Below are 27,340 nucleotides of genomic sequence, written 5' to 3'. Positions count from 1 at the left end.
AGCCGACATCTTCAACAATCATCTTTATCTGCTGTAAAACAGTTTAGTCCTGTGTTTGATTGTGTTAGCCATAAGTTAATATTTCTGTATTAAAAAATTTTGTTTTTAAAAACATGTCTTATGAAACAGATTTTTGGGGAAAGAGATTTTAGGGTTGCTTTCATTAATCAAAATTAAGGTGTTTTTTCTTTTTATTTAATTCCAGATATGAATTAACTTTTTCATGATATTCTGACTTACTGAAAACCTCCTAAAACACAAACACAGATTTATTGAATTTAAGAGAAATCAGACTCAGTATCAGCAAATGTATTTTCCTTATTGACTTGGATATGTGGAAAATTCAAAATAATCCTGATAGATTTGACACGTTAAAAAGAGGTAAATATAGAACTTTAAAAAGGATTTATAATAAGATGCACACCAGAAAGATAAATCTTTAAACCAAGAAAAAGACCCAAAGTTTAAATTTTATATGGATGAATTGTTGATTTATTCAAAACAAGCAGGACAATTCAGTCAGTTCTTTGAACAATAAAGAAATGACGTGAAAATTAACATTTTATTTTTATGTTCAATATCCACCCGTCTGTCAGACAGAAGAAAAGTCAGACCTCTCAGGGAGTGGAAAGAGAGGCCAGCTTTGTTCCTGGCTTGGAAGTTAGCGTAGAAGTTATGGTGTTTTTGTTTAACACCATAACATATCAGTTGACCGTTTGTGGTCAGAGCTGGTTACCTGTCTGAGTTGGAGGCAAACTCCTCCCTCAGCAGCTTCAGCACGTTGTCTGTGTACTCGTCTCTAGTCCGGCCCGTCCCACCCACCTGCATGGGTTGGAGGTCAGGGTGGGGGGGTGACATGTAGGATGAAGGGCAGTGGATCTGATTCAGCATAAACCAGAAGCTGTCTGGATCCAGCTGGATTAAGTGACGGAAAACGCTGTGAAGGAGAGACAGAGCAATGTTGATTGTGCAGCTCACATGTTGAACAGCACTGAGACACTGTAAGTCTTATGATTATATCTTCTCAGTTTTTTATAGAGCTGTAGAAAACAGACGGTGACAACTAAAAATGATTCCTTTTTTGCTTCATGTTCATAAAATAAAAGTTAAAAGAAAAGAAATATAATATGTGCTGCATCTCTGTGAACATGATAGAGTTTCAAAACAAAAATAAATGCACAAATTGGAAAAACATCAATAAAATCTGATGGAGATCTAACAGAGACAAAACAAAGGTTTTAATTTCATCAAGACACTTGATGGAGGCAGGTCACAAGACAGGGTGAAGTGTCGTTAGCATTTTATGTCAAAAATTTACATGGTTAGTGCAGCTAGCATTTTTAAAACATTAGTTTCTAAGACAATGTATGACCTTTATTATAAAGACCATTAAGTCATCAGATTTTAACCTTGACAGTATTGTTTTATTTGGTGCTTTATTTTGCCATATTTTCTTCAGGAATGACAAGCTACAGTACATACGTTCCAGCAGAATCAAATTCCCTCCTCCATGCAGGTCTCACCTCAGACAGGCCTCCTGCAGCCTGATTGGCTGTCTGCAGCTCAGGTAGGGCAGACAGGCTTCAGAAACAACATCAAGGTCTGCCTCGCCTGCAAAACCAAACAGACACCAACATGTGAACACCAAACAGAACATCCCCATCACGACACCTGCAAGGCTTTTCCAAAGCGCTGACCAAACCGCTCTGTTCCCAGATTGTTGGTGAAACATCGCAGGAGGATAAAAACGTAGTTCCAGCCTGGACTTCACCTTTGCTCTCTCCTAACGAGCTCAGGAAAAATCATTGAGGTGGGGGAGGGAAAATCTCCCTCAGGCTGGATTTCGCACATACACCCTTCCACATTTAAGGAAGTGTCTGTTTCTCCTCTTTCCTTCCCCACATATTTGTTTCTTCTTTTGCACTTTGATGTAGTCAGATGCACCTGCCTCCATTCCCTTATCTGTCATTTCGCAGTATTTGTCATAACGTTGATAGCTTCTCCTCTCTCTCTCTCCACTTGACTTTCTCACCACTCTTTCATCGCCTTTCCCCCTCCATTTGTCCCTCTCTCTCTCTTTCGTTTTCCATCCTTCCCAGCAGACATTTACCAAATCCCTAAGCTGCAAACTGGGCTGCCTTTCAAGCCTCATTTCAAAACATGTCTGTCTCCTTCTCTGCTTACTCTGTTTACCAATTCAGCCCACACTTGGCTGGCACATGCCTACTTGATGTGAGTCAAGAATAAAAGCAGCAGCGTACATTTCAGAGTTAAATAGGATTATTTAGCAACTGCTTTTATTCCCTTTCTTCTTTTCTTTTGCACTCAGCCTGTAGACTTTCATTGAATCAAGGCTGTATAGGGTGAGCAGCACTAAAAAAGGCTGGCTGCTGTTAGGTGGTGAGGAAATGCAGCTGAAAGTTGAGCCGGGTTGGAATGTATCATTGGCTTCAGTCAATCAGTGGTTCTGTCTTTCCCTCGCTGTGACTAAGGCTTGGTAATTGGCTTGCTGCGAGTGTCCCAGAGGTAAGCGGCAGCCAAATCGGTATTCACACAAGTAAGGCTGCAGTCGTTGACTGTTTCTCTTCTGCTCTTTCACATTCTCTTCATCTCTGACACTAAATCTCTTTCCTTCTGACAGAACAGGGGAACAGAATTAAGTTCTAGGCAGGAAAGCCAACAGGAGAAGCATGGCCTTTTCTTTCCTCAGGCTGATAAGACGATGTTTACATGGTTCCAGTTAAATGAGGTTTCCAACGCTCTCCAATGGGTGTGTAAGAGGCTGAGTTTCCATCGTAAGGCTCTGGAGCATAACACTGCTTTTTATTTAACTTGATGAAATGAACCGAGGTTCTGGGAACCCCACTACATTTACTAATTGATGTTCTCAGAGATCAGTCACTAGCTACAACTGAAACTAGAGATCAGGCCCAAATCAGGGAGTAGCGATCACACCTGACCCTTCTGCGACACATAGACTGTTACAAAGTCGGTCTTCTACCACATGAACAGCTTTCCAGGCTTAAAGGACGAATGTCAGAGCAAGATCAAGAAAAACTGAATCACTGAACGGCTTAAAAACACAATACATTAAAGATCTGCTGCTGTTGTATCAGCCTTTCAGACCAATCAGGACTTTTGGATCTGGTTCTGATTAAGAGCAGAACCAAACATTGAGAAGCAGCAATCAGCTTCTATGCACCACAAATCTGGAACAAACTTCCGGAAAACTGAAAAACGGTTGAAACACTGAGTTCTACAAACCCAGCTGGTTAGAGAGGTCTTTGATTAATAGTAAGTGAAATATATTGATCAATATATTTGATCAGTGTATTTGCTTGATGGTTTTGATGATGGTATTTGACAAAATATAATGTTTATTGCTTGTTTCATAATTAGTTACTGTATGTTTTTTGGTGTAAAACACTTTGAGCTGCCTTGTTGCTGAAATGTGTTAAAGTATAAGTCAAGTCAAGTACAAATCAATTTGACTTGACCTTTAACCCTACAATAACGGTAAAGGTAAGTAGTTTCTGCAATACAGTAGCAATGTCCATCAACTATTAATGGCATTTAAGACTGTGTATGACTATGTATTAGTTGTCTAACAAGTAGCACTACATTTTATACCTGAGGCAGCCATATTAAATTTCTGGGTCAGAATTTGGGGCAACTGGAAGACCCAGTTAATGGATTAATATTGACGAAGCCAATATATCAATAAATATGAGAGCTCATCCATTCATCCGTCCATTTAACAATTTCAGTCAGTTTAATGGTTTACATCCATATAATGTTTTCTTTCCAGTGAGCATTTTCCATCCGTTTATTTTTCTCCCCTTTTTTCTCTATTTTCTCCATATTGCTGTTTTTGATTGCTTTCATGCAGCTGCCAGCTCCACATTTTCAAAACAGTTAACATAGGCCTAAGCAGTGGCCCTCATGGTCAAAGTGACACATTTTGTTTGCAGAAATGCTAACCATATCAAAACAAGTAAAATATGAAATGAAAGCAAATATTGTCTTCAACTACCAGTTCTGTTTCACTGCTGTTGGGATGTTTCATCTCCAAACTGAATGAGTCCTGTTTCAAAGCTAAATAGGACCTGATAGCTAGCATGGGCTTCAAACAGCAGCCTATCAGAACAAAGACAGGGCAGGTGGTGCATGTTTTCCATGTTGATTTACCATCTTATTGATTCAAGAATAACTTTCTGATTAAAAGAAGCTTAATGGCGAGGATGTTTTGGGATCAGTGAAATACAGTTCAGAAAAGGCTCATAAGACAATGTTATGAGGCAAAAGGGAAAACGTTAGGTTATATTAGAAAAAACTTCATTTGTTCAGAACAAAAGTCAGAGAGGAAAATCTACAATTTAAATAAAACAAATATGATTTCCGCTGCAGACATCATTACTGTTAAATCTAAAACCAGCTGACGAGACAGCTGGTATTAGATACTCTATGACACGCAGGCTGCTTACTCCTCATCTGTCAGTGTTGGGTTTCAGACGGAGGGTGCAACACTCCTAATCTCACCATCACCCATTTCACTTCTCCACAGAGAAGCGGAGCAGGCCAGAAAATCCACTCAGCTTCAAACCTCCATTCTCTCTAAAAAAACTTCAAATCAGTCAAAAATCTGCAGAGCCTTTAAAAAGCCTTTGTGCATTTCCACATTGCACAAAGTCACAACCACAAAATGTTTATGGATTTATATGAAGACGTTCTGGATGTGGTGACTGAAAATGTTTAATGCAGCTCATTTCTTTGACTGTTGATGATTGTGGTTTATAGCTTATAGAAATCTAAAATGTAGTCTTTCAGAAAATGTGTGATATTTCAGAAACTCAAACTTAATCAGCTGAGACTGGAGACGACTGTCCACACTGCAAAAGGTACCACCAGCTGGTCCAATGACCATGGCGTTCCTGTTCTTGATTGGCCAGCAAACTACCAAACTCTCCTGACCTTGACCCACTTGAAAATCTGGGCTGCTGTCAACATGAAGACAAGAAGCATCAGGCCCAACAAGGCAGCTGATCTGCAGGCAGCTACCAAAGCAATCTGGGTTTCCACCACACCTCAGCTGAACCACAGGGTGACTGCATCTGGACCTTGGCGCACCGATGCACTAGTTCATGTAAGTACATTGTCCATGGAAATGAACATACTTTTCAGCAGCCTGAAATGTCTTTTTAAAATCTTTTCTTAATTGATCTTATCTTATAACCAAGTTTTCTGAGACACTGAATTTTGAGTTTCCATTATCATCAAATAATCATCAAAATGATAAGAAATAAATGCTTGAAATATCTCAAGCATTTATTTGAGATATTTCTCAGATAAATGAGAAATATGGAATGAATCTAATTAATCTAACTTTCTGAAATGAGGGACATAACATGCTTAATTTTTTCATAATATTCTAACTTTTTAAAGACATGCTAGTATGCACAACTTTGAAAAAATACCTGACAAAAAATGTGTGGTTGTAATATGACAACATGTAGAAAATTTCAAGACTTATGAATACTGTTGCAACATACTGTAACGTTAATGTATATTTCAAAAGCTGATAATTATACATAGATGAAAATTCAGCAGCTATTTACAAAATTGGCAACTTCTACTGCATATTTTGAGTTTATATGCTCAAAGTTGGGCTTATATTGAGTAAAAAGGATAAACACATTACCAGACATAGAAATCAAATAGTCATGCTGATTGCACATTTAGCAGTGTTTCTTGCTGTACTGCTGTGTAATGGAGCTTGCGAGCAGGCGTTACTGTGTGAGCAGCTGAGGACTCACTGGCTTCCTGTTGGCTCAGCTGGCTGGGCTTTGAATCTTCAAAGTCATCTTTAAAATATGCTGAACCCTAACGCTTCCACTGCCTCCAGGCTTTTTCACTGCTGATTTTCCATTATGGTTTATGCATGAGAGCAAATTGAATTTATAATTACATTTTTTTAAATAAAACAACATACTAATCTAGAAATCAGAGGGGATGCTGACTCTCATCGAAAGCACCAACCTTCTTCTCAACACTAGCGGTCTTGATTGTATGAACCCATGTGGATATTTCTACCCATGAAAAAACTAAATCACAGATTAATGTAGTAAATATTAGCACAGAAACAGAAAGAAGCACAAGTTAGGCTGTAATTGTCAGTGATATACAACACTGCCACATGGTGGTACAAGAATACAACTACACAGTGTAAAATAATGTGCTAAATCTAATGAAATGAATAAACAAATAAGAAGAATAGCCTCATAAAACATGCAATGAAATTTATACTTATTCAAGCTGAATAAAACACCCAGATAGGAAGAGATCTCCATCAGTCTTCATAAATATCTCACAATTTTTAATTTCAGAAATCAGGCAATTTTTTGAAGGTCTTAGACAAACAAAATAAAACCATCCAGGTCTAAAGAGCTCAAATGTCAGACATGTGCTACCTTTGTAGGTGTGTCTGGTTTCTCTTACCCAGATCCAGTCTCTGACATAGCGAGCCCAGGCCCTGCAGCACAGCCAGCTGCAGCTTGTAGGCCAGAGTGTGTGTGTAGACTGGGCCGGCCTTGGCGCTGACCGGAGCCTGCCGTGCCAGTGAGACACTCAGCTTCGGTAGCACTTCCTTAGAAACCCTCCTTCGCAGGAAGTCACCGCAGGTTTCACCCAGCGTACACAGCACCTAATTGTGGAGAAATTGTTAAGTTCAAATCAATTAAAAACGAATAAAAACATAACAAGAAAAGGCTACATGAAAACAGGTGTTACCTCTAAAAACATTCTAGTTATTAAGGGTAACCACAAAGCTTAAGGGTTTCTGCAGGTTCAACCAATTTAAATGTAAGACTTTGTAATAACCTGATGGATGAACTTTAAGAAAATTACATATTTTATATAATAGTGCCAAGCTTTTTGCGCTGAACGCAGGTAGCACTGTACAGACTGCAATAGAAGTGAGCCAGTGGCAAAGACAAACGCTGACCGGCCAGCTGGTGATAAATTCACACTTACCAATGTTGAATACAAAAAAGCTAGCCAGTTACACTAGCAAGTGTTTACTATCAGTTAGTTAGCGTAATGAAGACGTTTGTCTTATGCAAACCTTTTACTTTTTAGAAAAGTGAACTCCATAGAATATTGAATATAAAATAGTTCTTCCACAACAGCCTGTTATTAACATTTAAGGCCAAATTAAATTTTCTAAATGAATTTAGACATTTTAAGGCCTTAATTTTAGATGCTGAATTTAAGACTTTTTAAGGATGTGCACCCACCCCAACTTTAGAGAATTTAATAATGTATTAACAATTTTACCCAAAAGATCCACACTTTGTCTACAGTCCTTGTTATGTGTAAAATTTACGTTGAGATTTCTCTTCTGATATGCTTTTGACTGCATTTTGTTCCAATGTTTAAAAAAGCTTGTCAAACAACCATAACTCCGAGTAAAGCTAAGTTGTAAACCAACCTTGAAGGCTCTGAGGACTGCTATTGGGTCATCAGCTGTGAGTCTCTGAAGCAGAGCTGGCCAGCAGTGATGAGCCATGGGCAGCAACTCGTCTTCCCTCTCACTCAGCACGTACACACACAGCTCCAGCACATCTAGAACCTTTTGAAGGAGGAGTAAATAACAGTCAGAAATATTGTGACCACGCATAGGTGTGGTTTATCCATGAATGCTAGATTTAAGTGACCAAGAACTTTTGACCCTATCTGACTTCTTATTTTGATTTCATCCTATAAGGTAGGAGAGTGTTCATCAAAGTTTAATGACTTTGATGTTAGAGTTGGGCAATAACATGTATCTGCAGATTTCAGGAAGAAAAATTTAAAACTAAGACTTTAAAATTTCTTACATTTTTAAAATTTAAGGAAATAAATGTAATAAAATTTAAGACCGGAAAACTACAAATATAAAAAATGATTGGAAGGATTTTGCTGTCTGACAATCATGCATAGCAAAAACTGTGAAATATCTGGGGTATATTGGTGGCCCTTGGTAGCAGCTTTTGTGCTTTTCATTCTGCATGTGACTCTCTGCTGCCTGACCTGCTTAGTACCAAACATTGTGTATGTAGCAGAGTGCGCCTCGCTTCGTATGGATTTGCAGTGACAAAAATGAACATTGTCCAGCCAACTGGTGATAACACCTACTTTTTCTAAATCAAGAGAAATCTAAATCTACAGGGCCTTGCTGGAGATTGTATATGATATGACAAAAAGCAGTACATAAATGTTAAGTCAAAGGAAAGTGATAAATGGTAAACGTTGCAGGATGGTAGCTCTGAATGATTTGACTTTTCTTCCACAGATAACCCGTCACCTTGAGCCGGAGTCTGAGGCTGGGGTCAGACAACAGGTGGACGCAGCGCTTCATGACATCTATCGCAATATTAAGGTGTGGTGGGAGTTGTGCCTTCACGTCGGGTCCATCATCAGCTTCCTCACACTCTGCAGGAGGTGGCACCTCTGGAAGGACAGTTAGCTTTAGCTGTAATAAGCTTCCTGGTTGAGTCCTGCCTCTTTAACCTAAATTCATTTATATGAACCATGTGTCTGTATGTTATGGCAGGCTCTGGCTTGCCATAACATTTTATGAATAAAATCTTAATAATGTCAGTTTGTTCTTGGTAATGCCTAAATATTACCAAGGTCGTCCATCTCTTCCGCTTCAGTCGTAATGCCTTCAGCCAATTCCTTCTGCTTTTGGTAATCCAACAGGAACTGACAGATATCAAAATCTTCTAGCTCAGCAGAAGACCTAGAACTGGGAGGCTTATTGGTCCTACAGCATGACGGAGGGAACCAGCTGGCTAAAAGGGAAAAAAATGACATTACTATTAATTCAACAACAGATTATTTATTCACAAAATGACAACTAGAAATGGTCTGCACGTCACAGAACAGTAGAGGTGGATAAAATAAGGACTGTCCTAATCAGTGGGTTTGCGTCAAATAAATAAGTTATACTTAAATAAATTGGATTAATTCTGATGAATCGATTATTGAAATAAGTCTTCAACTAATTTAATAATAGAATAATTGGTAACTATAGAGCCTCTAAAAAAGGTAATTTTTTAAATGAACAACACAGTCAAAGCAATAATTAAGCCAAAACTGTACATAAAATATGAGAATTTTGATTTAATATAAAAACTAAAACTCTTTTTGTAAATATGTTCTACCCACAACTCGTCAAGCTGCAGTTCTAGCTTCACCTGGCTCAAAACAATCTCCTATTAAGCACATTTTGCAATATATTTATTAAATGGTTAAACCAAAAAACAGTCATCAGATCAACCATACACTAAGTGGAGGTTTGAACCTGGAAGTACTGTTAAAAGTATGTTTTAGCTGCATCCTTTACCACAAATGATCAAGTTTTCACTAAATGAATATGTTATTTTATTTCAGGCACCATTTAAAATAGAAATTTAATTATTTGATTATTTGCACTTTTTAATGTATTTCCAATATTGAACAAAAAGGCTTAAACGAAAACTCTGAATACTACTTATTACTGAACTCCTACGGAAGTATTTAAAGCAATGTTGAAGCAAATTGTGAATTGAAAGTGAATTGAATTATGAAAACCTAGCAATACAGATGAGTGTGATGTAATCAGCTGGTATCTCCTTACCCAGTGCCTTCATGAGTGCGTGCAGCACAGAGGCAAACAGAGTGGCTGACTGGTCATAGCTGAGATCTAGAGCCATCAGAACATCCTGTACGATGTCCCCAACTAGAGGCAGCAGGCTGCAGTCAGAGTGAGCCAGCATCACTGTTAATACTTGCGGAGCCTGGTCGGTCGAATGGGAAAATGGCGTCACAGGGTTAGGAACAGCTGAACCGATGCTTGATAATTGAACTCCTCTGAATCTGTACCTGTGGGTGTTGACCAAGCCTCTGCAGGTTCACTGAGACATCGTTGAGCAGGTAGTCCGAGTTGTCTCTGATCATCTCCTTCAGGGAGGCGTAACCACAGGCCGTGCCGACCTCCTTCATGGTACCCAGCGCCACCTGGCTAACCAGCAGCGACTCATCACCGGCCTTCTCCAGAAGTGGGTAGAGCGCTGTTATCAGCAGCGGCCGGAAGTCACGCTTCAGCGCCTGGGCAAAGCGGGCCATGCCCTCTAGTTGGACGCACAGCTGCCAGATGTTGCTGTTCAGCTGATGAATGGCAGATGTAGGCAGTGGGGTCAAAGGGCAGGCGAATGAAGAAGGAGTTTGATGAAGTGGATTTGAGGTGTTTCTGATGATGTCACCGCAGGAGATGGACTGGAGATTAAAAGGACTCAGCATCTGAAAACAATGACAAGTTGACCTGTGATGATGAATGATGCTGGACAATACATCATTTTTCTCCAGTACCATCAGTGTTCAAATTTAGCTTGAAGTTCTTCTGGTCAGTAATTATTGTAAGTGAAGTCCTGGAAAAAACTCTGAAAACCTTGATTCACTCCATCTTTATTTCTCTCCTTTCTTATAACTAAATAAGAAACTAACTGCGTAAGTAACAGAATTTAAAAACAGCTGATCTTGTCATCAGCTTTCTTTGCTGGAAGCCTCACCTGCTTATCCTGACGGTCTATGTCCGTCTCCTCGCTCACAGTCTTCAGGTGCCAGTTGTTCAGGCTGGTGTACTCCTCCATGATAGATTCCACCACTGCTTTCAGGTCTTCCTTGGAGGCAGGGGGAGCTGGGCAGTCCCCAGCGTCCAAACAGCCGGCCGCTGCTGCCACCGAGACGCCGGCGGCACCGCCCACCAGCTCATTTAGGACCATGGCGGCCTGCTTCCTGTACGCACAGGACTGCCGATACAAGTCCAACATGTGGTCGGAGAGAAGGTAGATGTTGCCGTAGTAACCTGGAAAATGAAAAAGTCGCTAAAAAAATGTCAGAACTGTGGTAAATTGTTGTAAAGTTCATATTTGTGGCTTTTGTTCAGGGTTTTTTATTTGTTATTGATGTTTTATCTTCATCAGACAGAAACAAGAATTATGCAACGGAACCTGAAGTTTCTGTGGCGTTTATCTAATTTTTATGGGTCTAAAATACACATACAGGCTAAAATAAGTTTTATTTAAGTTTCATTTGTTTTTGCTGAAAGTGCTGCATAAATAAAGCAGGACTTAGCTGAACTTAATCTTTTAATCTGGTCCTAAAACGTCAAGGACTCTTGGCTTCATATTAGTGATGAAAACTGATTACATTTGGCTGTTGTTTGACAGCCACGATTAAATTGATCAACAATTAAATCGTAGTAGAATTACTAATAATAGTGATACAAGAATAAAATCGTAATATAATATTATGACTTTATTCTCGTATTATTTCAACATTATTCTTGTACAACTTTACTGTTGTAGTATTATGACTTTATTCTTGTAATTTGAATACTTTATTCTCATATTATATATTTTTTTATATTACTCCGCCGTATAATAGTACCTAATGTTCGGCAGATTTCCATGAGCACGCAGTAGATCTTGATGTCAGTGAAGAACAGGAAGTGTTTTCTCTGAGTGTGAGTGCTGTTGGAGTGGTGTGAGCCAGAGCTGCTCTCTATAGGATTAGTGGAGCTCCGCTCCTCCACAATACGAACATCTGTCACATCCAGCTCCAGCACCTGAAAACACATTTTAATAATCATTTAGGATAAACTGAGACTTCTCCAGGAAAAGACCAGAAAGTCCATTAGAGCTCATGTAATGACCAATTTTATCTCCAGACTTTGGGCTACTCCAGGGGTCGGCAACCCGCGGCTCTTTGGAGCTTCATCAAAAATGTTTGAAAATGGGAAAAGATGGGGCTGGGAAATATAATTTTTGTTTTATTATGGCTTCTGTAGGAGGACAAACACGACACAATCATTCTTAATGTTTTCCAATGCTATAAAAATGTATAGAAGAAACATTCAATTCTGCAATTCTTGGACCGAATCCTCTGCATTTGTTGCCAGTGTGGAAGAATTGACTGAATGTTCGCTCTGCAGTGACAAGTTGTCAAATAACTAAGAGTACCGTACTTTCTGGAGGGCACCTCAATGAAAGCCGAAACTACAAATTTTTTGGAAAAAAGTAAAAAACTGAAAACATACATAAATTAGCGATACAGTAATTTTCATCAGTATACATTTAGAATGACACTTAGCGATATTATTTTGTGTTGTTGCTCAGGTCGGGTTGCTCATGGCTGCTTTGTGTTACTGTTGCACTGACTTGCTTGGCATTTGCACAGAAATTGAACTTAAACTCTTAATTTTATATACTTTACATTTTCAAAAGGCTGCCGTTTTATTACACTCCGTTTGTTGTTTTTTTGATCACACACTTAACGGTAATTATTCACAAAGAGCGATCGTCATTATACAAACTGCATTTCAAGGGGCAGATTTTCTGTGTTCCAAAAAGGGGAAAAAATGACACTTTCCCTGTCGCTCTTCATAATAAAAATGATATCAAGAATCTGATTTCTTTATTGCGTTTCTTTAATTTTGTAAATGTATTCATATTGTAACAGAAGGGTAACATAAAGCACCATCGTACAACAGAAGAGTCACGTGTTGCGTCATTCCTTCCAGGACGCACTGCAGGGAAAATAAACATTTAATCATAAATACTAATTATGTATACACTTAGTCATTTTGATAATACGCTAATATAAACACCTAGAGCCTGTTTTGGCTTATATAAAAGCCTTATATACGGCTTTTACTTTTTTGCGGCTCCAAACAGATTTGTTTTTCAGGTCCAATATGGCTCTTTCAACATGTTGGGTTGCCGATCTCTGGGCTACTCCAAAACCTTCACTTTAGTTTATTGAGATGGTGAGCTCAAAGCAGAACAACAATGCAGAAACCTTATTAAAAAAATCTAATTTTGTCTTGTGAATCCACAAAAAAACATTTTGTAGATCATCAGGTTGTTGATAAATGTAAGATGTGTTTGTTTTCGGCCAGCATTCGCTTTCACCTTGGAACTGAAGGCCATTTTGGTCCAGCGTGTTTCTTATTGAGCTTAATCATGTGCACTAACCTTCACTGAGGCAAGTGAGGCCAACAATTGTTCTGGGTTGTTTTTGACTTCCTGGATGAATTGTCAACTCAAGCTGATGTATGAAAAAACAAGGAAGGTTCTGTTTAATTAATTTCTCAAGTAGTGAGACTGAACCAAAACTGTGTGAGAAGGGCAAATCAATTTGCACCCAGCGCCTGGTTGGTTTGGATAGTTTTTCCTCGTAATAAATAAAATTGTCATTTGAAAATGGCTTTTTGTGTTTGTTTGATCCAACAAATCAATCAAACAGCTGCAACTGATCCAGAACGCTGCTGCTCGCGTTCTCACTAGAACCAGGAAAATAGAGCACATAACACCAGTTTTAAAGTCCCTCCACTGGCTCCCTGTAGCTCAAAGAATAGATTTTAAAATACTGTTGTTAGTTTACAAATCACTGAACGGTTTAGCACCACAATACATCAAAGATCTGCTGTTGTATCAACCTTCCAGACCTCTCAGGTCTTCTGGTTCTGGTCTGCTTTGCATCCCCAGAACCAGAACCAAAAGAGGAGAAGCAGCTTTCAGCATCTATGGACCAAAGATTTGGAACAAACTTCCAGAAAACTGTAAAACAGCGGAAACCCTGACTTCCTTCAAATCTCAAGTAAAAACGCACCTGTTTAGAGTTGCATTTGAAATGTAATGTATGGATTTGATTTTGTGGATATGTATGTAATTTTTTATTTTTTCCTGTTGTGGGCAACGGGGCCCGGCGAATACCCGTGGTTAAACGGACGGCGGAGTCCGGCGGTAACAGGCGCTTAAATTCCGTGTCAAAGGGAAGGGGGAAGAAAGGGAAAAAGGAGGGGAAAAAAAAAAAAAACCTTGGTATTTTATTCTATGTTGCATGCCTTTGTGTTTTGTGTTTATGATGTAAAGCACTTTGAAATGCCTTGTAGCTGAAATGTGCTATACAAATAAAATTTGATTGATTGATTGATTGATTGATTTAACATAAGCAATTTTTTGATGGTGTGAAGCATTTGAAATTGAGAGCAAATGGTGACGGTTTTAACACTTTGCTCATTTGCTTTTTCAACAAGTCTGCTTTTTTTTCCATCTGCATTCATTCAAAAATAAAAATAATGCATGGACTTCAAATGCATCTATAAAGAAAAATATAGAGATAAAGAAACAGGGATCATATGACTTTCACCTTCTCATTGTTCTTATGATGAGAGTTATACACAGAGTCTTTTAAATTGTCATCCACATATAAATTTGAATCATTCTGCCTTTAAATAGAGGGAATTTGATGTGTTGTGTTCTTTATTGAAGTTTGACATGAGAGCACCACCTTGTGGCAATTTCTCCCACACAAATGCATCTTCCTCCAATTCATCCTGTCCTACTTATAGATTTAATCATATGTAATAGAGCTATGGAAAAATCTTCAGTCTCAATTTCAGTTCAAATGATCACAGAAACAATCCATTCAACAACAGACACAATTAGTATTAAACTTAATTAAATGCTTTCCATTTTGGACATTTAGGTTATTCTTATTTTATTGTTCCAATGTAATAAATGCAACATGTTTCTAAAACTAAATGAATAATTGTTGAATAATCAAAATTCTTTCCATACTAATTTTCTTTCTGTAATTGGGTAAACTTGCAAAGTTGATTAAAAAGACCAAATCTGATGCAGCTGAGAGGCGATAAAAACAAAATGGAATGTTGTATAATGTAAAATAACATTTCAGAAAATGTGAGTCAAGAGCAAAGAAACAACATGAACAAAGAAAGACCCAAGTTACTGCTTGATATTTTCATTACAACCATACACAGAAAACAGATTTTAAGCTAGACATTTGAAACATTTAGCATAAATAAAATTCTTGAAAAGTTCAGTGAGGAAAAATAGTTAATAGTCCAACCACAACTAGTTTTAAGACCTATGATTAGCATATTTAAGGCTAATTTACATTTTGTCTTATTTATTTTAAGGCCTTAATCATAGGTACATGAATTTAAGACTTTTTAAGGATGCGGGGACACCCAGGATTGGAGTGGAAAGACTTGGGTCTTATTTGTGACTTGAAAAACAACAACTTGGTCTGATCAATTAGTTGTGCACCAAAGATTTTAACCAAATCAAAGACTTCCCCCTTGCATCATCTCCACATAGTTCAATTCTGAAGAGTATTAAAATATTAAACCAAATTGTTACCTGCATCAATGCTTTAGAGATCCTGTCCAGGTGTGCAGCAGAGTTTAGAACCACAGAGACAAGCGGTCCCAGGACTTTCAGGTAACCAAGCAACACGCTGAGGACAAACAGTTTCTTCTGGTCATCGGCAGTCCTCATCAGCCGGGGGAGGGAGGTGGCTAACGAATGGAGATTCTCAGACAGGACGTCAGTCAGATTCTTACTGCTAGGAGCACTCTGACTCCTTAGGGACACATCTCTCAGAGCGACCTCACACCTGAACAAGAAGACATCAAGTCGGGCCATTCTCATTCTTTTTCCACTCAGTAAAAAACACTACAACAAACCTCTGTCTGACTCTGGGGTCTTCGTCGTTGATCGCTCCCACCAGAGCTTCTAGCAGTGGACCCAGGCACTCTTTCAGCGACTGACCGCACGCTGCCAGCAGACGGTCGGCCAGCTCCACCGTCTCCAGCCTCACTCTCCAGTGCTGGTGGGCAGAGGAGCAGGAAATGATCCTCCTCAGCAGCACACACAGCTTCCTCGCCGATGCCTTCACCCAGTCTTTCGTTCGCTGCACCACCAGCTGGCCGATCCTCCCCATCTCTGGCAACACGGTGCTGCAGGACTCACTGCGCTGCAGCTGGGCGTCTTCCATGACCAGAACCACACACCCAGACCACACCTGAACCAGAGCAGGAATATTATTTTCCTTAAACTATTCACAGTTTGTTTTATTATTTTCTTTGCACATTATTGTGATTCGTGAGCAATGCAAAATACTACATGGAAATATCAGATTACTTGATTAATCGTCAGAATCACTGATTGGTAAAATAACTGTTAACTGCAGTGCTACTTTGTCTTAGTCTATGTCATGAATTCCAAGTAAAATGCATTAAAGTTTGCACTGTAACATAATATAATGTGAATAATATTACTAATCATTATTTTAGGAATGACTTATTCTATCAATTATTCTGACAATTAAAGAAATTTTAAAAATGAACGCATTCTCCAGTTTTTTATGCAATATTAGAAATACAAAAGAAAATGAACCAATAGTTGAGTTCCAATTTTGAAATAATGAATTAAATGTTGTATTGCCTAAAATCCAATGTCATTCTTTTAGCAAATGCTTAATTATTTGTAGCAAAGATGCATCTGCAGTGTTTTTACCTTTAAGGCCCTGACAGTAACCGCATGGCCTTGCCTCAGATCTCCAGTGATGATCCTTGCTGCAGCCGAAGTGACCCCAGGTAAGAAGGAAGCCATCGTGCTGCCTACAGAACATCGCTCATCCCACAATGGGGCAACATGCTCCTGGTTGCAGTCGCAATGCAGAATCAAAGCCTGGAGGCACTTCAAGGCCGCCGTCTGAATCTCTCTGGATTTGTCCTTCTCTCCTAAAGCCAACAGCAGCGACACGGCAGCACCCAATCCGGGCAGCATCGAGGGTTCGTACAGTCTGAACACTACGTCGCCATAAGCGGCGTGGAGCAGAGCATCCAGGCACTGCAGCACAGCAGATTTCAGCTCTTCTGACGTATCTGCAGGTTGGCCCGGGTCCGTGGGGGAGCAGAGGCAGAAGCAGAGCTCAGAGAAGACTTCACGTAGCATGTCCCAGCTCCGGACACAAGTTCTCTCCAGAACGTGGCTCATTGTCTCGGCCACACACTGCACCATCTTTTCCTTCTTCTGTCCCGGGACTTTGAGGACGAAGCGCAAGGGGAAGAGCACATACTCTTGCAGCTGCTGCAGCGAGGCATCATCGATGTCTTTCAGCTGCTCGCTCAACGACTCCACATTGGTCACAGTGGGCTCCTTGGTGAGCAGGACGCAGGCTGGGCGCAGATAAGCGAAGGCAATCTTCGGGTCATTAATCTGAGACATGGCTGGAGGCATCACAGCAAGAGCCACTTCTGTAAGAGAGCACAGGCAGCCGATGTAACACCTTCAGTACTGTTACATCGGCTGTACTTTAATGAATGTGTTCTTCAGGTTAAAGTCACACTGATACTATAAAATTACATATATAATTAAAAAAGATTAACTACTGTGCTTTCATAAAAGCTTTTAATAATAAATATTTCTCACAAACTACAATAAACTTCCTTGTGCTGTTTTAATCAAAACACACAGAATCAAACACATCTTGTGATGTAATGAGAGTAAGTCAAACCAAATTTTAAATACAAAGAAGTGGAGGAAGCGATTTATCTGCTGTTTTGGGAGAAGAAGCCAGTTGGAGTTATGAAGACAAGAAAACTAGTTCTACTGAAGGACTGCCACACATTTATTTGAGCCATATAGTTTATAAAAAAGAATGACTTCAACATTACTTGAGAGGAAGAGTCAGACAGTGAAGGGTTGGATCCAATGGTAATAAACAGATTTATGTGTATGGTAATTACTCATCTTTAATTCTGGTTTAATTCCAATAATACAAATATTTTAAGTAACTGGTTCAAGTTCTGTACATTGCATTCAGTAATCAGCGTTTCTATTGCTCCAATATACAAATTTGACTTTGAGTTTTCGACTTCTGATAACGGTATAGTATTAGAAGCAGATGTTATATTATTGCTATATTCTTGTACAGTATGGAGAAATTATCAGTCGAAGTCACGCTGCATGTTTACTGTGCTTGCTGTCTGCAGAAAGAAAGCCACAAATACAAAATTTGTTTCGAAAGTCAAACATTTTCGACTTCTTAAACTTAAACTCAAACGTCCATGTTTTTTCTAGAAAATTTCTAGAAAAAGCATTTTTTTAAATGTTCTATTTATAATGACCCCATCACGCCGTCGTACATCCATCCTCTTTACCTACTGACAAAATGGTGTTAGTAAAATGTGATGTCCAACCTCAGTGATAAAACTAGGCTAAACAGCTTCAATACTATAGAGACACAGTGGAAAATAACATCCTACCTTCATGCCAGCAACAGTTAGGACTTGCCGTTGAGACGTCACTGAGAAAATTAAACTACAGTACAAAACAAAAAACAAAACAAAGAAAGACAGAAAAACATATCGACCCAACAAAGTCACCGCTGTATTCGATGAAGTCTCCGACATCATTCTGCGTCAGTGACGCACATTTGTGACGGTAAGTAATAATTTCCGGTTCTTTTCAGAATTAGATCCTTTCAGTACAAACAGATATAACAAAGTATCTTTACTAACTCTTTATTACGTCTATGTTATAAACTACAACAACAGAATATAATAGAAAAATGTATGCAGTATATATTATTAGAATATAATTACATTTAAAAATGCATTTAAAAAACAGATTTCTGATTGTTGATTTACCTTATGGTTTCATTTAGATTTGAGCACAAAGGAACTCATTTCCAACCAGCCATCCATTGCCTTCCACTTACTGGTCCAGGAACAACTACAGTTTTCCTGGACGGACACTCCATCTACTCCCAATCACTGTTATGCAAATCACAGCCCAAATTATAGAAATTTTCCTAAATGTATTTCTTAGGCTTATTCGGATTTAGGCAGCTAATTTACTACTGCAGAGGAGGCCTTAATTTAGATACTCTTCTATTTAATTCTTGGACTGCACTGCTTGACTGACCTGTGACCCACTCAGTTTGGAGTTCTTTGCATGTTAGTTTATTGATAAAACACAAATTCACAATTAGATAATGATTAAACTGTACTCGCTTTACCTCCACGACAAATGTTAACAAGAAGCTAATTTAAAACAAATGTCATCTAAAGGCAATTCCCAAGATACACAAGTTCAGTTCAGACCCAATCAATATTATTATTCCGACTCAACGGTAATTGGTAATACTGTTGTTTTGCAGCAAATATTTGAGCTCTAATCCTGACCTGAACTCATTCTCTATCTGTTTGCATGTGTTCTCTCCAGGTACTCCAGCTTCTTCCAAAATGTCCAAAAACATGACTTGTCTTTATTGGTTTGAGGTGTGTGTATGCTTGACTGTTGGTCTTGTGTTTATCTGTTTTGTCTTAGTTCAGGGTGTACTGTGCCTCTTGCCTAATGACCGCTAGAGTTTTATTTAATTTTTAAATTAAAGAGCTTCAATAATAAAGTTCACATTTGAAATAGAACAGGCCCGTGTGCCAATTGTTTAAAAGCAATTAACTCAGTTTTTACCTTTCCAATGGCTGTAACTGTCTAGGGAACGCGACGGCTTTATTTTATTGTGAAAGAACAGCAGTTTGAACGGAAGTACAGCCTTTGCTCATTTTTCCTAAACTGACCCCGGTCTGTCCTGTCCAGAGCTTTTTTACCTGACTGTGTGTTTATTAAAATAATCATCATGTTACTGTTGCTTTTACCGGAGCCAGAGCTGATGACAGAGAAGCCGACTACTTACTGAGGTAATAAATGAATAAATGTGCTTCTATAGATAGTATTGGTCCAGTCTAACCCGAAACACGGCTAGCAGTTAAAACGACATCTCAATTGGTTTCAGTCTCTTGTCTGCAATAGTAAAAACGTTTGACTGTAGCTTACTTTATGGCACAGTAAGTGAGCTTAATTTATTCACAGTCAGAACTGTGAATAAATTAATAAATTTAGTCTCATCTAAAGCATGTCTCCTTAGATGAGACTAACCCGACCCCTTACTGGCAGTGAAAAGATGTAAAACTGGAGGACGTACACCTTTTGGATGTACATCTTTACACCAAAAAGATGTGAAGGGAATAATTGAGAAAACAGTAAAAATAATAACATTTCCAATAATGTCAGTTTTGTTTTTAACAACATTAATGTTAATGTCAAGACCAGGGGTCCCCAAAGTCAGTCCTTGAGGGCTGGCATTCTGCATGTTTTAGTTCTCCACCTGATTTAATGCACCTTTAATGGATCAAAATGATGGCTCGTTAGAGGCCTAAGAAGAACATTGACATTCTAACTACCTCCAAGGAGAGAACTAAAACATGCATCCTCGATGCCGGCCCTCGAGGACCGACTTTGGGGACCCCTGGTCAAGACAAATCAAAATTCTTATAAGGAATGTTCCAGATACATCATAAACAATATGATACATGTCTATCCTACATCCTGTTCGTGATCCTGTCTAAATCATCTCTAAACCTCCATCGTCTTCTGCAGTCGGCACAGTTTGATGCTGACCTCTCCTGCCCGTCCTGGTGCCAAGCTGTAGGCATGGATGAAGCGACCCTGGATGCCGCCATCGCCGCCTATGGTGCTCAGCTGCAACAGGTGGAGACAGCCTTGTCTGCAGGCCTGGACCCCAGCCAGCAGCCAGACCTGCTCAAACTGAAGGAGGACCTCTGTCAGCTGATAGAACTCACAGAGGCCAGTCTGGTGTCTGTCAAAAAGAGCCGGCTGCTGGCCAGCTTAGAGGACATTACTGAGCCGCATGGGAACACCTGCAAAGTGGCGGCTGACACCACCAGGTTAGATGAGAACTTGAGCGCAGAGTTCGCTGCTTTTTACTCGGATCTGGGAGAATGTTCAGGCAGCGGCTCCGACTCCAGAGAGAAGGACGAGGAAGGCAGAAAGGGAGATGGAGAAGAGGAAGACGAAGAGGGAGAGGATGCACTTAGCGGTACCAAGGTGAGAGCCCCCTACAGGACTTCCTGGGGGACGCTGGAGTACCACAACGCCATGGTGGTCGGGGCAGAGCCGCCAGAGGGAAACGAGGCGCAGGTCCGAGTGCTTTTCGTCTACCCCACCCAGAAATCCATGAAGCCATGTCCTTTCTACCTGGAGGACAAATGTCGCTTTCAGGACAACTGCAGGTAAAACCTTTAGCGACCTGTTTTAAAGTTAATTTTATGTGAACAAATTTTCTTAATTCAACCATTCTGAATAAAATTGGACTTCTGAAACTCAGAAATTTCCAAATTTTTTCTAGAAAATTTCCAAAATTAATCTCAAAATCACTGAGTCTTTTCTAGCAAATCCTCATCTTTTCAAACTTTTAAATGTCCATGTTTTATTTTTTAAAATTTATTTAGATGTATCTAAAAATTTCTGAGTTTACTCATTTACTCATTATTTTTCTTTCTAAAATAGCTGTAGTGCTGTATCAAACTATTCAACCCTATTAATTCACCAGATAGCCTCTGGGACAAGATTAGACCAAAAATATTTTATTTGCCTAAAATCCAGAACAAAATTATTTCATCTCTGGATGAATTGGATTTAAACTGATTTTCATCTGATGAGATGGGCATCTCTGAAAGGAAACTATAAAGAAAGAAATCTGCCTGTAGATAAATGGTGTCTGACTCTCTGTCCCCATTCCAACCTGTTCCCTAAATCTGAGTTTGATCAGGAGCCTCAGTGAATTAGTTTTTCTATGACCTCCATTTCTCTGGTGTTTTCTGATGAAGGTTTTCCCATGGGGAGGTGGTGTATGTGTCCGAGCTCCGTGAGTTCTTGGACTGCGACCTCAGTAACCTTGAAGAAGGTTCTGCCTGCTTGGCTCGACATGAGGATGGCATCTGGTACCCGGCCAGGATAAAAGGTAATTCTTTGCTGTTGATACATAATAAATGAAACACAAAAAAACAACAACAACAAAAAAAAACACTTGACTCATGGACTTCTAAATCCTGAAGCTGCACTGGTATTTATTTTTTATTTTTTAAATTATTTTGTTTTACACAGTGACACTTGATCAAACACTTGATTCAGTGTAACTAGTTCAGCAGATTCTAGACCGGGGGTGCCCAAAGTCGGTCCTTGAGAGCCGGCTTCCTGCATGTTCTCTTCCTAGTTTAGCACACCTGCATCAAATTATCATAAATGTTATTGTTATGCATTTGATGCATAACAATAACATTATGGGTCATTATGCCTAATGTTCTCTAAGGAGAACATTAGGCCTTCTAATGTTGTTAGAAGGCCTAAGGAGAACATTGACTTGCTGAGGAGGTTGTTACTACCACTAGGGAGAGAACTAAAACACGCAGGATGCCTGCTCTCGAGGACTGACTTTGGGCACACTTTTCTCAACATTTCAAAATAAATGGACTACTGAAATGAGTGTAATAACGTGGAATTTTATTACAGTACATAGGTTTTGTGCTTTTCTGCCACACAGCCACAAATATGTCGATAGAATTTTACTATGAACTTGCCAAATGTTCTGAGAAGCAGCCCAAATTTTAACAACCTGTCCCAGAGTTGTTTTTTCCAGCCGAACATATTCAACTGAAGCTCAATCTGGCAACACAGAGTGTGATTGACACTTCTAAGTCCTGCCTCCTGGCTCTGATTGGTTAATTCTGACCGGGACCATCTTTCTGCTGAAGGCAGTTTGACCACTAGGAGGAGCCAAAGAAGGATGATTATTCTCACAGATTCTCTGTCTCATATTGTACTGTGAGGACCGTAACAGTTACAACAAATATGTGAAAAATAAACGTTTTATGAAAGTTATGTATCACATAGATAATGTTATATTATTGATCTGTAATGTTTTCTCTCCTGTCAGAAATTGACAGTGGTTTCTTCACTGTAAAGTTCGACTCGCTGATGAAAGACGCTGTCGTCGAGGCCGACGGGGTCATCCCCCCCCTCAGGGAAGACGACCCGCTCTCCTCTGACTCTGTTTCAGATGACGCTGGAGATGAAGATGCAGTGGGATATGCTAAAGGTTCATAAAGCCAATTACGTATAGACCAAATATACTATTTAAATTGAACCTGTCAATGTTTGCTTCAACCTTTCCTTTTCTGTTATTTTTTGGCAGTTCTCGACTCTACCACAGAATCATCTAAAGCAGTGAGCAGTGCTAACTTCGGGGGCTGGGAGGCTCATACCAGAGGCATTGGATCCAAACTATTGCTCAAAATGGGCTACGAGTTTGGAAAAGGTGAGAAAAACTCGCTGATCAACTTCATATAGAAAAGTTGAAATATTAATGAAAATATTAACTAATTCTATAATTATTTCAAAACTGTGCTGGTGCTGATTCTTTTTAAACACAAATACACACACAGAAAAAATATTTCAGAGCTTTTTTTTGCCTCCCAGGCCTAGGGAAGCTGCAGGAGGGTCGGGTGGAGCCGGTGATGGCCGTGGTCCTGCCCAAGGAACGTCTCTGGATGAGTGTGCCAAGCTGACACAGAGGCGTACCCACAGCATGGCTGCTCAAGGTGGCGCCCAAACCAGCCGGCAAAAGCGCCGCAGAAAGCCGAAAGTCTCCACCGGAGGCCACCGTACCGTGTTTGATTTTTTAAACCACAAGCTGGGAGACAAGAGCTCAGATTCTGCTGCTACTGCTGGGGTGGCGGAAGTGACCGGGGTGGAGGCTTACAGGGCCAGGAAAAGCACCAAGAAGAGCCTGAATGTGAAGCTCTTCCAGGCCGCAGAAAGGGTGGCTCAGACCCAGAGGGAGATCCAGAAACTGAGCGAGTCCCTCGGCAGACAGATGGGCAGGTCAGTACTGAATATAGTCACTAACTGCTTCTGTAAAATCAGAAAACAATAAGAACCCTGCCCGATTCAAGTTACTGTCCCTGTATTCAGTCACAGTAACACACAAATGTGCTTCTGAATTTGATAGAAAAAACTCAGAAATTATTAGATTAAATTCTGAAATTTTCTAGAAAAAACTTTCAGGAGTTTCAAAACTCAAAAATTTCAAACTTCTGAAATCTTTATCTCTGGCAAATTTGTAACTTTTCAAGATGAACATTTCAAGGTATTTTTCTTGAAAACTTCTTAAATTAGTTTCACCATTTTTGAGTTTTTTGGCTGAAATTCACTCCTCTTTTTTCCCTATTTCCAATGGCCCTAATTTGCCATCTTATTATTTTCCAGTCCTTTGGGAAGGGAAAAAAATGCTCTATTATATTTCAGAAAACGTTTTGAAACAAGTCGAAGTAATAAATGCATATTCCCAAACAAGAACTGTGGGAACAATGTGAACTGTAACTAAGATGGGAACATCTTGTGAAGAAACAGTGCTGCTAAAACCAACCTGACTTGTCATCTCCCCCGTCCGCCTTCACATCTATTTGTTGTTTGTGTTTGTGCAAAGGGATTCATCAAGAGTGAAGCAGCTGGAAGAGAAGCTGTCAGCGGCCCGCCGCCTGCTGGCCCAGCAGAAAGCACATGAGCTATCCATCCAGAGGGACCACAAGAAGGCAGACACACACAAGAAGATGACAGAGTTCTAACTACACAGTCAGAGAGAGGCACTGCTGGCATCTAATTAACTCATATTCACTGCTTATTGTCACTTCTCTGCCTTGTTTTTTTATTTTTTCTTATTTTTTAATTTAAAGGATTCCTTCTGGATGATTTTCTACCAGCATCATGGCTTTTAGCCAGCAGCAGAATTCTTTTTTTAGTTGTTGTTTATTGTGGATGGTTTATGGAAATTTAACAATGTTGTTAAAAATACATTTTTATTTGTCATGTCATGACGTGTTTTTTTTTTTTTTTTTTTTTTTGGTTCTGACACCACAGCTAAACATTTGCCCCACATTTTGTGGCATCACAAAAATAAAGCTAATAAAATAGTGTTTAATTCTGGAAAGAAAATAATACTTGGGTTTAAAAACTTCAGTAATTGTATTCAGCATCCTCGCAGCATGATGCTGCCACTGCCGTGTTTTAACATAAAAATTGTGCATCTAGGTGCAGGGTCTGAAACCTTTACAACCCAAAGAGCAGTTTTTACCCTCAGTTTAGTTACAAAAACATATCGGAGACACATTTCGGAGACACATGCATTTTTAAACACATGCACATTAAAAAAAGAGCACATTTCTGATAAATGTCTATAATAGGAAACGTGTAGTCATATTTAAATAACCATCATTTCACTTTAACGTATACAAAAAGAATATAGAGGGAACTGATATAAAAACCTAGTTTTCAACATAATGACAAAAAAAATCTAAAGTATTATTAGCATTCTGTTGTGTAAATTCAATGTAATTATGTCATAAAAAAGATAACAGATCAAAAAAGTGAAGGAGCTTCTCAAAGAAACAGAGGCCCGATTTCAAGGCATCAAATTTCTCTTATATCCAATGTTTTCATTACTACATTGTGCTATAAAATGACACCAAGACCCTGGAAAATACATGTTACCATCCTTTTAAGGTTATGGCTGCTGTTTTTGTGCTATCAGAGTAAAAGGGGATGAAAACTTTAACAGATTTCTACTAGCATTCATTTCCTTTCACTTCACACTTTGTGTCTAATTAAACCCCTAAAAATATATTGGAATATCCAGTTAGAACAGGAAAAGTGTTGGGTTCTTTAAGGTGAATGTTTTTGCAGCGTACTAATAAACATTCATCTGTATTTTAGTGAGATAGATTCAGACTGGAGGCTGCTGTGGAGCTTTGTACCATTTACTGAGTATAACAGAGTTTTTACTATTCCATCGACAGGAGTATGCATCGTTTTAAAGCAATGCCCAGACATCATATATCACACATGGCATCTGTGAAGCTCCAATAACCTCCCTGTTTAATAATAAATCTGGGCAGCAGCTTGGCACTCAGTCTCCAGGCAGGTTGGCTGCTGAATGTCTCCAATGCCTCTGAAAAGGCTTAACACGGCTGCTGCAGATTAAATATTCATATTCTTATATGTTTATTTTTGCTCCATCTACATAATCTAAATGTAAGGTTTGTGCCAGAGGAAGATTTTTTAAGGAACTGTTTTCGGCGCTGGTGGGCTTTATTTAACAGTAATTCAGCATGAAGGAACCACAAATCTTATGGCACTACCCACGCGTTCTTCCATTCTAGCGTGCGCCGTCCACTGGTTAGCGCATGCTCATTGCATGCAGAGGTTACAGATCTCGACGTTGCCCTGCCGAAATCGAATCGAATCGAAAGAGATTTGCTGCATGTGTTTCCCACCTTCCTGTCAGATTACTGTTGAATAAAGCCCACTACTGCCAAAACATCAGGAGGACAAAGGGGAACAACTGCCATCAACAATAAAGCCTTGCTCCACCTCATTCCCCTCCAGTTGTTTGTCCTTAAAATCTTACTTATAAAATCTAAATTCATTTTTGTACGAAAGAACGTTAGAGCCTTCAAATTAAACATTAATTCACCCAAAAAATTTCTCTGAAGTTAAATTAACACTTCAATATATTTTATTGCTCTAATGCCTGAATAAGCACTTTTGAATATAGCCTATCTCATGTTAGTGTTTACCTTCATCGCTGCCATGATTGTTAAAGTCTTATCGTGAGAACAAGCTTATTTACATGTGATTTTCATTTCATATCTTATATAATGGAAACACCATAATTCAGAAACAGACTGCACACATTTGTTGAAATGCAGATGGTGATGCAATAAAAAGTTTAGTGTTTTGTGGACTTTCTGTTACCTCTATTTACGTCCAGGGGGTGGAATTTTCACATTCTTCACTTTCTTGCCCCCAAAGGTAAATATTTCTACATCAGCCCCTGCAAAAAAAAGTTAGAAAAACACAAAAGATTTCTTCCCAACAGTCTGATCTAAGACAACTCAACTAAAGTTCAGGGATAGCCTGAGACCATGAAGGACAGTTACCGTAGAAAATAATGGCCATCAGCAAATCTGAACAATCTCAATAGCCCTCCAGGGAGAGAGATAACGCCAAACTTCATGTTAAAGTTAGAACGACCTCAAAGAGATACAGTTTTAGTTTAGTGGATGGAGCCGAGCGTTTGTGCTCTGTTTCTGATGAGTGGCAGCACATTGGCTGCTGGTGACTAGAGGGAATCGCTTGGAATTTGCTGATTGTGGGAGAAAATGGCCAAATGCACCATGTGTGTGGATTTAATGGGATCCCTGGAGGGTCCAAGCTTCATGCCTTCCCCATTTATGAGCCTCAAGGTTTGCAGGGAAAGGAAAAGTTAACAGATTTACACTGCTTTATCCATCCCCCCTGTCATCTGTATGTACCATGCAACTCCTGCAGACATCTGTCAGCTGACCTATTAGGGAAGTTTACGCCGTTAATCGGCGCTCATCACGACCAACATTATGAGATAAAGGAGGCGTGATGGGGGAATTGATTAGAAAGTCATGCTGACAGGCGTATTATTTGGGCCGGCCAGTTAAGCTGCTCACCTGAAGGTATTATAAGGCTGCGGAGCTTGGTTTGTGACTGTGCAG

General features: G+C 39.4%; 2 protein-coding genes across 4 annotated transcripts; one reads left to right on the top strand and one right to left on the bottom strand.

Annotated features, from left to right (window-relative positions):
- Positions 1 to 463: 463 nt before the first annotated feature.
- tti1 (TELO2 interacting protein 1) lies at positions 464 to 18,299 on the bottom strand. 3 transcript variants are annotated; one of them, XM_055048601.1, is made up of 14 exons: positions 18,161 to 18,299; positions 16,407 to 17,201; positions 15,575 to 15,912; positions 15,249 to 15,504; positions 11,470 to 11,647; positions 10,590 to 10,885; positions 9,904 to 10,320; positions 9,659 to 9,818; positions 8,667 to 8,831; positions 8,342 to 8,487; positions 7,487 to 7,627; positions 6,496 to 6,700; positions 1,524 to 1,611; positions 464 to 937 (listed from the first exon to the last, which is right to left on the bottom strand). In XM_055048601.1, the coding sequence occupies exons 2-14, from the start codon at positions 17,130 to 17,132 to the stop codon at positions 733 to 735; spliced, it is 3,321 nt and encodes a 1,106-aa protein (XP_054904576.1). In that variant the 5' UTR covers positions 17,133 to 17,201; positions 18,161 to 18,299; the 3' UTR covers positions 464 to 732. The 3 variants fall into 3 exon arrangements, with proteins under 3 accessions (XP_054904576.1, XP_054904574.1, XP_054904575.1); XM_055048599.1 differs by having other exon boundaries at positions 16,407 to 17,189; XM_055048600.1 differs by having other exon boundaries at positions 16,407 to 17,149.
- A 1,167-nt stretch (positions 18,300 to 19,466) lies between these two features.
- zgpat (zinc finger, CCCH-type with G patch domain) lies at positions 19,467 to 24,623 on the top strand. The gene is given in 8 exon segments (XM_055048699.1): positions 19,467 to 19,597; positions 20,337 to 20,989; positions 21,587 to 21,720; positions 22,693 to 22,854; positions 22,951 to 23,073; positions 23,235 to 23,288; positions 23,291 to 23,639; positions 24,244 to 24,623. Coding segments are annotated over 7 exon segments (1,560 nt in total). The 5' UTR covers positions 19,467 to 19,597; positions 20,337 to 20,390; the 3' UTR covers positions 24,383 to 24,623.
- The last annotated feature ends 2,717 nt before the right edge of the window (positions 24,624 to 27,340 follow it).

This window comes from Poeciliopsis prolifica, unplaced genomic scaffold, assembly GCF_027474105.1.
Source record: "Poeciliopsis prolifica strain line A6 unplaced genomic scaffold, Auburn_PproV2 SCAFFOLD027, whole genome shotgun sequence".
NCBI lineage: Eukaryota > Metazoa > Chordata > Actinopteri > Cyprinodontiformes > Poeciliidae > Poeciliopsis > Poeciliopsis prolifica.
Note: the sequence above shows the minus strand (reverse complement) of the source record. Positions and strands in the feature narration are given on the sequence as shown.

What these genes read in the sequence shown, in the direction of transcription:
- tti1 (XM_055048601.1), bottom strand. Translation starts at nt 17,132, where the DNA reads ATGCCTCCAGCCATGTCTCAGATTAATGACCCGAAGATTGCCTTCGCT. An exon ending in TCTCTAAAGCATTGATGCAG is followed by an intron (nt 11,648 to 15,248) that starts GTAACAATTTGG and finishes ATGTGTTTTCAG; the next exon opens with GTGCTGGAGCTGGATGTGAC. An exon ending in TAGACCGTCAGGATAAGCAG is followed by an intron (nt 10,321 to 10,589) that starts GTGAGGCTTCCA and finishes CATTGTTTTCAG; the next exon opens with ATGCTGAGTCCTTTTAATCT.